General features: G+C 39.9%; 1 protein-coding gene across 3 annotated transcripts in view; it reads right to left on the reverse strand.

Moving 5' to 3' along the window:
• Positions 1-11,371, reverse strand: part of Alg5 (ALG5 dolichyl-phosphate beta-glucosyltransferase) — a 52,784-nt gene that overhangs the window by 40,306 nt on the left and 1,107 nt on the right. The window contains exons 1-5 of one of the 3 annotated variants that reach the window (XM_047552287.1): positions 10,906-11,044; positions 6,964-7,135; positions 6,593-6,639; positions 5,366-5,434; positions 2,449-2,541 (exon numbers count right to left, since the gene is read on the reverse strand). In XM_047552287.1, coding sequence (XP_047408243.1) covers positions 2,449-2,541; positions 5,366-5,434; positions 6,593-6,639; positions 6,964-7,135; positions 10,906-10,971 — 447 coding nt within the window. In that variant the 5' untranslated portion in view covers positions 10,972-11,044. Of the gene's footprint in view, positions 1-2,448; positions 2,542-5,365; positions 5,435-6,592; positions 6,640-6,963; positions 7,136-10,905; positions 11,045-11,371 lie in introns of those variants that run through there. The other 2 variants (XM_047552286.1, XM_047552288.1) reach the window with 2 other exon arrangements.

The following is an 11,371-nucleotide window of genomic DNA, read 5'->3' on the forward strand; positions in this document are numbered from 1 at the left end:
TTTATTAGTTTGAAATAAGAAAAAAGTAACAATAAAGCAATAATCATTTAAATAACAAATGGCAAACTGGAGGTTATTATTTAGCATTAATGAACAACTGCACTCAAACTTGTTTAAGTCTCATCTTTTGTTGTTTTATAAGGCTTCTTTAGTGCCTGCGATTCTCTCATTCTATATATATATACATGGCCTGGACTTCATTGCCAAACTCCTAGAAAAGGTACTGTTCTCCCTGATCATCAGATCCAATTCTGTCTCATTGCTAACATCTCCCACATATACTCTCTCCTCTTCTGTTGTGTCACTATCATAATTATTCATTATACCTTGACTTTAGGTCCCCAACCTAAAGTTTATGACCTGAACCCATATATTCTCAGGCCTTATCTCTATAGTCAAGCCTCACGTACAACTGGTAGGTCCTTTGTTGCAGCCTGTTGACATTGCTGTGCCTTTGATCATGATCCTCCTCTGCAAAGCTCCCTGTTCCCCACTTTCATGAAGATAATTACTATCTCCTTGAAGACTTCATTCAGAATTACCTTCTATGGGAAGTCTTTGCTGCTCCCAACTAGAGGGTGGTGTCAGCACTGAGCATTATATACTTCTATCAAAGCATTTATAACACTATCTGACAACTGTGTTTCCCTGGAAAACTGTGATATCCTTATGGATAGGATGGGTATCTTGCATCTTAGTATCTCTAACAAGGTACAATGTTGGCTAAACAAATGGACAGATTCAAAACCCATCACAATAATTGTATAAATTCTATATTCTTTCTTTCTATCTCTTTTTTTTTTTTTTTTTTTTTTTTTGGTGGTGCTGGGACTTGAACCCAGGGCCTTGCTATGCTAGGAAAGTGTTCCATTATTGAGCAATACCCCCAATCCCAATCCTATTTCCTTTTTCTCTCTTTGGCATAGCCTGTGACTCGGTCAGAGTGAACTCACTGATTCTATTACATACTCTTAAGAGTTCCTGATTCTGTCTTTTCTGGCTTTGTTAACTGGCTTCCCCTTCTCAAATGTTGAGGGTAAAAGCATGAATTTCATAGTTAACTAACCTAATCCAAATCTTGACTCTATTATCTATGTCACCTTAGTAAATTACCTATGCCTCACTTTCCTCATCTATATATATATATAATCAAAATGATGAGATTGTGAGGAGGATCACAAGTGATAATTGTGTTGAGGTGATTAATTCACTCTCCAGTTCAAAATAAGCAATCAGTAAATGGAACCCAGTTTTTACCATCACCAGAGACTTGGCCATCTCCTTTGTGACCATCTCATAGTAACATCTTATCAGTGACCATTTCCTTTGTGACATCTGCTATTTTCCTCAAGTGGCTGAGACTGTTAATTACCTACCCAAGAACCACTCTTTCTTTTTTCCTTTTGAATGGAATTCTAATTTGGTTGGGAACGGAAATATTAGAAAAAAAAATTCTCAGGCTTCATTGGAAATCAGGGTTGCCCTGTGATGTTGTTGCAGCTCATGAGATGTAAGTAAAAGTTATTGGCTGGAGCCTCTGGGAAAGCTCCTCGAAAGGGGGCAAACTTGCTAGCATAAATCTTTTTCTCTTCCAATTTGGAATGAGGACACAATGGTTAAAAGGGAGGAGTCAGTTTCCAGATGACACCATGGAGCCACTGAACAAAAAGCTCCTGGACTGCCTACCCCTAGGTTCTTTTCAAGGGGAAAAATAAACACTAAAGTCATGTAAGGTACTATATTATCTGGATTTTCTTTCAGCTCTCTAGACTTTTTAATCTTACTTTCATCATAACTTGATCTCTACCTGAAATGCCTCAGCTGAAAGTAGCCTCTTTTGAAGGGGATCTTCTCAGCCCTTCATCTGTACTTCATTCCTAAGTCAATCAACTTCTTTTTTCACTTATCCAAGTGCTTATCTTTCCTATTAGATTGCATATTCCTTTAGGAGAGACCCAAGTAGGATTCACCTTGGTTCATGCTACCGTATTCAATACAGTGCCTTCATATGGGTAAAACAATACATAAAAGCATTGTGTAAATTGTGAAAAAAAAAAATCATAATCTCACTATTTGGTAACTATGTCAAAGACACGTAGAGGTAGAACATTTTAAACTTTAATACAAATATAAAGATATTTTTGGAATCAGTCAGTATGTTAAGATATGACACGAAGTTCAGATTTGATTAAGATATTTGTATAAAGTCATTATTAAAAATATAATGTAGCTAGGGCTGGGGAGATAGCTCAACTGGTAGAGTGCTTGCCTCACAAGCACTAAGGCCCTGAGTTCGATCCCCAGTACCGCAAAAAAAAAAAAATGTAGCTAACTCGAAATGTTGGTATTCATTCAGCCAAATGTACAATATACATGTATTACAATCTGCAAAAGAAGTTATTCAAAATACCTTTATATTTTAGATAAAAATTTGAAAGTATATATTACCATCCTAATAGCTCCGCCTTTTCCACGATTCTTCACCAGTGTTATCACTCGTACTTTGTCGCTTCCATATTTCTGGCAATATTTAAAAGCTACCTGTCGAATTATATAAAAGTCAGCATAAAATTAACTTGGAAAATGATAAATGACTGAGGTGATACATATGCCAATTATCCTTTTCCACTGACTCCTGTACCTCAAGTTTCCTTAAGCCTCCAGCATGCTAAAATTTTTTTTACTGTTACTTCACTACTCACTTAAGCAACTACCATTACTTTGATTTATAATCAAGGTCCTGGGCTGAGGATGTAGCACAGTGGTAGAGTGCTTGCCTAGCATGTCCTGGGTTCAAGTTCCCACCAATTCCCACCTCCCGCCACAAAAAAAAAGTCAAACAGTGATCTGTGATTGCTACCTGCATTTTTCATCGCTCATTCATTTTTCATCTGTTGCAGCATGGCTTGTACCCTTTGCTTTCCCACATCCCCTTTCTACTTAATGTCACCCTACCGAATGCATCCTCACCCTTTTCTTTTGACAATCATTTTTGCAGACAGCTAAGAAGCTATTCTCATCTGGCATTTTCCCTCCTGCCCTGTTCCTTTTCAGTTTTCATCACTAACTCCTTTTCCTTGGCTTGCTCCTTAAATGCTGATAAGCCCCACAAGTATTCTACATTGTATAACTGTATAGCTTATATGCATCTTTGGTCACTTCTCAATAAATAAGCACAGTGGAAGTCACTTACATGAGTTTAATTACTGCTTATATTATGCTTAAGAATCTCACATCTGTCTACAGCCCAGACTTCTTCCCTTTGTCATCTAGATGTATATTAGATATAATTCCAGAATTTCAATTATCTGCTCCTACTTTTGCTCATTCTAAATTTCTCATGCCACAAATGGCATCACCATTTACCTTAAGCTAAAAACTTGAGAATCGTTTTCCATTTCTGTCACCTTTACAATTTGGTGGGTACTAAAACTTATCAAATTGATTCTAAAATGCTTCCTAAGCCAGGTGTAGTGATGCACACTTATAATCCTAGCTATTCAAAAGGTTGAGGCAGAAAGATCACAAGTTTGAGGTCAGCTTCAGCAACTTAGCAAGATTCTGTCTCAAAATCAAAAAGGGCTGGGGATGTAGCTTAGTGGTAGAGTGCCCCTGGGTTCAATTCCTAGCGCTGAGAACAGAATAAAATTAGTATAAAAGGAATAGAATAAAAATGCCTCTTGACTCCATACTGTCCTATCCTCTGAAGTCTCCATGTCTCTTGCTTCCCCAATTCACTTCCCTTTCTAATATGAGAATAAATTACTTCTTAGAAGCCCTGTTCAAACAGCCTTCACGATGACATACTTTTTAAGTGGAGGAGTTCCTTATCATGGCATATGAGACTCTCTGCTATGTGGCCCTCACACAACTTTTTAGCCTCAATTCCCCATGCTACCACATTAACACTTTGTACGTCAGCAGTATTTGAGGTCTCCAGAACACATTGTACTTTCTCACTTTTAAACCTTTCCCTAGAACATGCTTTCCTGCATGTCAACCCATCAGGTCACCTCAGACTTAGCTCAAATACCAGTTCTTTTTCCTGGCTTCCATGCCTGTCCTCAATTTTCCCAGGAAAAAAGAAGTATAATCTTAACACTAATATTATAGTTGCATTTGCTCTGAAAGCATTTAACTGCTACTTATCACAAAATAGGTCTTCCTCCATAGCAGTGACTTACTTAAAGGAAAGGTTATCACATTTGTTCCTCAGCCTCCATCAGTGATTTGTTCCAAAATCTGAGGATGCTCAAGTCCCGTGTATAATATGGCAAACTTTTTGCACAGAAACTACACATATCTTTCTGTATACTTTAAATCATCTTATAATACTAAATACAATGCAAACACTAGGCAAATAGATGTTATATCGTATTGTTTGGGGAATAATCACAAGGAAAAGAAACTCCATACAGTACAGGTACTTTTGTGTGTGTGTGTGTGGCGGGATCAAACCCAGAGACCCAAGCATACTAAGAAAGCACTCTACCAGTAAGCCACATCCCTAGCCCCTGAAGCAATTTTTAAGAAAAACATTTTAAACTAATGATTAGTTGAATCTGTAGGTGTAGAACCCACAGATAAGAAGGGTCAGCTGTATCTATAGTACCTGACAGTAGGGAATTGACCACTTTCAATAAACAAATGTGGCCATGGACCCTTATATATACTCCTACTGAAACACCATGGCAGGTACCATTAGCTAGCTGCTCACTTAACAAGCAGGCTTCCTTTTTCCTTGCAGTCATGGCCCCAATCTTACACAGTGATAATGTGTGCAGCCCTTGGGAATAAATCCTGACCAATCTACCACTTTGCCAAATACTTTCCAAGATTCCATGTAAGTTGGGTGGCCCTTTCTCCAAGTTCTGGCTCATGAACTCTGGGATAAGTCTGTGGGGATTGTAGGCATGAGAGGGGATCTCCCAGAGGTAAATCTCAATGGAGCATGCCAAAGGGCATGCCTGAATCCAGTGGCAGATATAAGGCAGCTTTCTATTTGTATGACAGCTTTAGAAAACTGTAAGTCAGGGTGGAACACAAAGAAAAAAATTATGCTTAGGAAATAAAGGAAGCACAAATTGGTGAGCACAAAGGTACACTAGAGGCCACAGTAAACTGTGGTTGGGTATGTTCCCCCCCATCTGGTGATCTTCAAAGCCTCCCCAGCCATGTGAAACATTAGAATGAAAGTATATTTTCCAGCTTCCCATAAATAAAATCTGTTTTTTTCCTACTTCCCCACACTATAACAATGGATAATATTAGGCACAGCTTTAGTGAAGTAGAAGAAAGATTTCACATGCATTAAATTATCCCAGATTTTCTACCTACTGAGAAGGCTAAAAGCACATGTATTTACCTTTGAAGTCTGGTCTTTACTGCCATCATCAACTACTATCACCTCGTAAGTGAATGAAGGATCTTGTTTCTGCAAGAAGAAAAAATATACTAGCATAATTTGGCATAACTGCCATCAAAAATTTTAAAATCATACTTGAAGAAACAACTGCTTTAGTGTGAATATGTACATATATATTTAAATATTAGTACAACACCACATAAAAAGGCTAAGAACAAAAAGGAGAGACACTGGGTAGGAGCAGAGGGCGTGCTCTGGCTTAGTCTCTTTGTGAGCCTGCCATTCTCTCCCTCACCTGTCTTCCCTGTATCACATGGGTGAAAGAAACCAGGTACTTTTGGTGCTAAGACATATTGGAGAGAGAGGCTACAAGTGTAGGAGGAATAAAAGCCCAGGAGGTCTGAAGTTGGACAGAGCATATTCCAACCTGGCTGGACCACTCCTTAGTCTTATAACCATGGGCACCTTAACTTTTTTGGCCCATTTTCCAGTCCATGTGGCTGACATAAAGATCATATGTAACAGAAGAGGTAGACACTTCACACATGCTAAGAGCTCACTCTGCTTTCTGTTTTCTTTACATTTAATTTTTGAGCAGGTAATAGTTCCCTTTCTTTTAAAAAGTCTTCTTTCCTTACTTCATAGAAAAACCCCAAAAGCACAGTGAAGAATTTTCTAAAACAAACAAATAAAACAAACAAAAACCCCAGCCATAAAGTTCACTTAATTCTTAACCTCTCCAAGGAAATTCTAAAGGGAACTGATGTTTTTATAAAAGAAAGGTGTATGTTACTTCCTTGTCTCTGTAGGAAAAAGATGAAAACACCTGAGTGGGGAGCTTTAGAGAATAATAAAGAAACAGAAGAATTTCAATCTAAAAGAAATCTTTAAAAAATATGCCTCTTTCTTAAAAGTCACAGAGGTAAAAACTGCATTGTTCTGTCATACAAAATGTGCAGATGTGCACTGTCACTTAATGTTAGATACATGACCAGGCAAAAGAGAATAAAACGTGGATAGGAGGATACACAGAGAAATTTCAGCTTTCTGATTTGTCCTGGGTCACCCCCTGGCCTATGGAGGTGGCCTCCTATGTGCCCCTGGAGCCACAAAGTGGCACAGGGATCAGTGTGGCTAGTACTGTGTCCCATGGTGCACCTAGCTTGGGATCCACAGTCTGGTCTGATTTTAACTGGAGACATCAAACTGAAAGGAAAAGTGTGATACCTGTCTCTTCTCTAGGTAGTCCAGGGCTTCATCCATCATCACAGGCACTTAAAGAAAAAAAAGTGAAAATTAGTTACCAAGCCCCAACATACTCCATTTATATATGGAAAAGGTCCCAATAATTTGACAACTCCTTTGGAAGGTCCCTCCAAAGTCATTCTCATGTGTAATGTCTGTCTTCTGTTCATACCTTACTACTTCTCTAGAACACTTCAGTCCCACTACCTCATGGTGCTGTTTCCTTCTTCTGAACTACCGTTACAAAAATGCACTCATCATAGCCCACATCTGCAAACACAGCAAAGTTAAACACTTTAAATTTTCTTTTCCTCCCAAATTACCCAGTACCAAAAAAATTAAATGGAGCTTACACCGTTTTTCTTCATTGTATGAAGGCACAACAACGGAAAGTTGTTTGGTAGGTGAGTCCCATATGCTGGGCAAAGTTTCCTTCTGACCTTTGGCATTTAGAAAGAACTTCTCTTCTTCATGTTGATGAAGTAGTGGCACATTTGTGGCAGTTATAAATGCAATCATAGAAATCTAAAAGACATGATTTAAAAAGTTATATGACTTAAATAAAAAAAATCTTCCATGCAACAGAGAAATAACTGAGACTGTGAAGAGAGAATGTGAAAGATGGGAGAAAATCTTTCATAGGTACTCTTCTGACAGGAGAGTAATATCTAGACTGTGTAAAGTACATAAAAACTTAACACCAACCCCCCCCCATGAGCCATTAATAACTAGGAAAATGAATTAAACACTTTTCAAAAAAAAAGAAATACAGACATCTGGTAAATGTATTGAAAATAGCTGAGCATCATTAAAAATGAGGGTAATGCATATCAAAACCCCTCTGTAATTCCTTCTTGCTCCAGTTAGAAAGGAAGTCATCAAGAATACAGTTAGTGGGGATGTAATTGTGGCTCAGTGGTAGAACGCTTGCCTAGCATGTGTGAGGCACTGGGTTCGATCCTGGGTACCACATAAAAATAAAATAAAAGTATTGTGGACATTTACAACTAAAAAAAGAATTTAAAAAACAGAATACAGTTAGCTGGCCTTGGTGGTGCATGTATGTGATCCCAGCACCTGGGGAGGCTAAGGCTGGAGGCTCTAAGCAACTCATTGACACCCTGTCTCTAAATAAATTACAAGATAAGACTGAAAAAAAAAAAGTTATATGATGCTGATCTCTTTTATATGCATTAGCTATAAAATATAAAATTTGCATGATTTTTTTCTTTTGGTGGAATATTTGTTGTTTTTGGTTCATTAACAATGGTCTGGAAGTAACTCCAAAGGGAGATGACAGTTCCCTAATTAATCCTTTACTTATGAGCTGATGATTTTCCTTTTTTCCATTGCTAAGGTGCTAATGCTTTAGGAGGTCTTTGTTTTTCCCACCTTTCATTCCCTAGGCCTCTGTCATTCCAGATTTGAGAGGGAGCAATCACTACAGGAAGTCCAGTGCACTCGTAGATGCACTGAAACCTAGTCCCCAGTGCATGTGTATGTGTGCACATATACAAGAGGCCATCCCTACTCAGAGCCTATACATGACAGAGAACATGATCATATTGCAGTTGGAGTGTGTGAGGTGAAGGCAGACTTTCTAGCCAAGACCATACAGATCCAGAGGAAAAAGGGAAGATCCCTTAACCCCCACAGTAATATCTGTGTCATCATGGTATCTCAAAGATCAAATGAAGGCAACCCTTTTGAGATTCCTCTCTTGTGGGAGCTCACTTTCTATTTCAAAGATCAAATGAGATGGTCTGTAGTAAACAATAAGTACGATGCTCAACTTATAGTAAATAATAAACAGGAGCTCTTATTATCAGTTCAAGCAAATGGGATCAAATACTGTCAGTGCAACTTCATAATCCACATATTTAAATCTGTCCAACAGATTCAAAGACAGTTCATTCTAGGATTGTATACAATTCTGCCCCACCAAAAACCTGATTGTCAGCTCAAAAACCTGAAAAGAGACACAGGACTCAGGGAGAGTGGATTTGTCTCTCACCCAGACACACACCAACAAAGTTAGGACGCATTGCTTTTTCTCTAAATTGTTCCTAAAACTGGTTATATGTATGTAGAAGAATGAAACTAGATCCCTATCTCACCTTGCACAGAAGTCAACTCAAAATGGATCAAAGACCTAGGAATTAGACCAGAAACTCTGCAACTACTAGAAGACAAAAGGTCAACAGTTCCACATACAGGCATGGGCAAAGACTTTCTCAATATTACCCCTATGTTCAGAAAATAATACCAAGAATAAGTAAACAGGATGACATCAAAATAAAAAGCTTCTGCACAGCAAAGGAAACAAGAGTGTGAAGAGACAAGCTACAAACTAGAAGAAAACCTTTGCGGGTTACTCTTCCAACAGAGATTTAATATCCAGAATATATGAAGAACTCAAAAAACTTAGCACCAATAAAACAAATAACTAATAAATGGGTAAATGAACCACGCAGACATTTCTCAAAAGAAGAAATACAAACGGCCAACAAATATATTAAAAAAAGTTAAACATCTATAGCAATTAGGGAAATGCAAATCAAAACTACATTGAGATTTTTATCACACTCCAGTTAGAAGGACAGCCATCAAGAATACAAAGAATAGTCATGTGTGATGGCACACACCTGTAATCCCCGTAATTCAGGAAGCTGAGGCCAGCTGCAGCAACTTAGTAAGACCCTCAGCATCTCAGACCCTGTCTCAAGATTAAACAAACAAAAAAAGGACTGGGGATGTAAATCAGTGGTAAAGTGCCCCTGGTTCAATGCTCAGTGCCAATAAAATAACATAGGAACAGAAACAACAATAAATGCTGGGGAGGTTGTGAGGAAAAAGGAACACTTTTACACTGTTGGTGGGATCTTAATACAACCACTATAGATACGAGTGTGGAGTTTCCTCAAGACTAGAAATGGAACCACTATATGACCCAGCTATACCACTCCACAGTGTTTATCCTGAAGAATCAAAAATCAGCATACTAATAGCACTAAAAGCATACCCATGTGTGTAGCAGTGCAATTTACAATTTTCCAAATTATGAAACCAACCTAGGTGTTTGTCAATGAATGAATGGAAAAAGAAATGGACAAATGAATGGTATGTATATGTATGTGTATGTATGTTTTATTCAGGCATAAAGAATGAAATTACATCAATTGAGGGAATGGAACTTGAGAGCAAGATGCTAAGTGAAATAGGCCAAAATTAGTCAAGGTTCATGTTTTCTCTCATATGTGGAAGTCAGAAAAAAGGGGGAAAAATGGTGTGTGAAGGGAAATCTCATGAAAACAGAAGGGAGACCAATAGAGTAATGGAAGAGGTTCAGGGAGAGGGAAGAGAAGGGAAATGGGAAATAGTGGGCAACTGAAACTGACCAAATTATATAACTATATTACATGCCTATACAAATATGTAAAATGAATTCCACTATTATGTATCATTAGAATGCACTAATAAAAAACAGTATGCTCCTAAATTGCAAATTTACAAATCCTCTGGGGAAGATGGCAAAGTGGCCTTCCTGGCAGTGCTGTCTAGGCAGCTAATCTGAATGCCAAGGATGCTGAAATACGTCCATTTACTAACTAGATGGCACGCTCATTTCAAATTATGTGGAAGAGAGTTCACTGGGCAAAATTTTCTATTCTCTATAATCAGCAAGTGTTCACAATGTTTTTGTACTTCCAGATTAATGGTAGACATCTTGTTGGATTTCTATCGTCCTGCCGCTTGCAGAGGCAGCAAATTTAAAGTGCTTAATTCTGGGACTTAACAAGGACCCCTAGCCAGAAGACAAGAAGACCAGGCCTGGGGCCTGCCTGTCTTCCTCACTCTGCCTCCCTGGAGGTTCTTCTTGATCCATGGCATTATTCCAATCCGTAACATATGGCACACCTTCTGGGGGCTCGAGACCTCCCTGGTGGGGCAGGCTGCAGGCCCGGGAAGAGGTCTGGAGAGGTCTGGGCTGTCAGGCCGGGTGGGTGGGGGCAGCAGTCAAGGCAGAGGGAAGCCGGGATGGAGGGCTGGGTGGGCGCATCCGGAGGCTCGGGGCACACAGGGAGATGTGATTCCAAAAGATAAATAAAGAGCCGAAAGAAAGAGGGGTGGGGTGAAAATCCTGCTGAGGAAACCCTGGGGTCAAGAATTTGGGAGAAGCTGGGTAAAAGGGGGCACGTCCAAGAGCCGGCAGCGCGGAGTAGGGCACGCCTGGGAGCCGCAGTCTCCGGGAGGACGTGAGCTCAGGCTGCGCCGGTCCCCAACCCGGTGCTCACCAGTACGAGGGCTGCGGCCGCCAGCGCCACGCAGAGCACCGCCAGCTGCAGCAGGAGCGGAGCCATTCTCCATGCCGGGCCGCCACCGCCCGCCCTATCCCGCACCTACACACACGCGGAAGAGCCCCTTGAGCTCCGCCTCCAGCCACCGGGGAGGACGCGCCGGCCGGCCGCCCGCCGCCTACAGCGCCACCGCGCGGCCAATCTCTGCCGCGACCCCGGAGCCAGCGCTGTTCACAGCGTCCCGGCGCGGTGAAGCGAAGAACATGCAGCTCGCTTTCCAGATCAGCAAGTGCAAGAAGTCTACTTAATTTGCATTTCAGAAAAACAACTCATTTTTTAACAGCCTTATTGAGATACATCTCATACACTGTACAGTTCATCTATTTAAAGATTTTGGCCTGTTACATTAAAAATGGTGCGGTGCATTATAATTAAACATAATAGTGGGATTCATTATGCCACA

Source organism: Sciurus carolinensis, chromosome 5 (assembly GCF_902686445.1).
Source record: "Sciurus carolinensis chromosome 5, mSciCar1.2, whole genome shotgun sequence".
In the NCBI taxonomy this organism is placed as follows: Eukaryota; Metazoa; Chordata; class Mammalia; order Rodentia; family Sciuridae; genus Sciurus; species Sciurus carolinensis.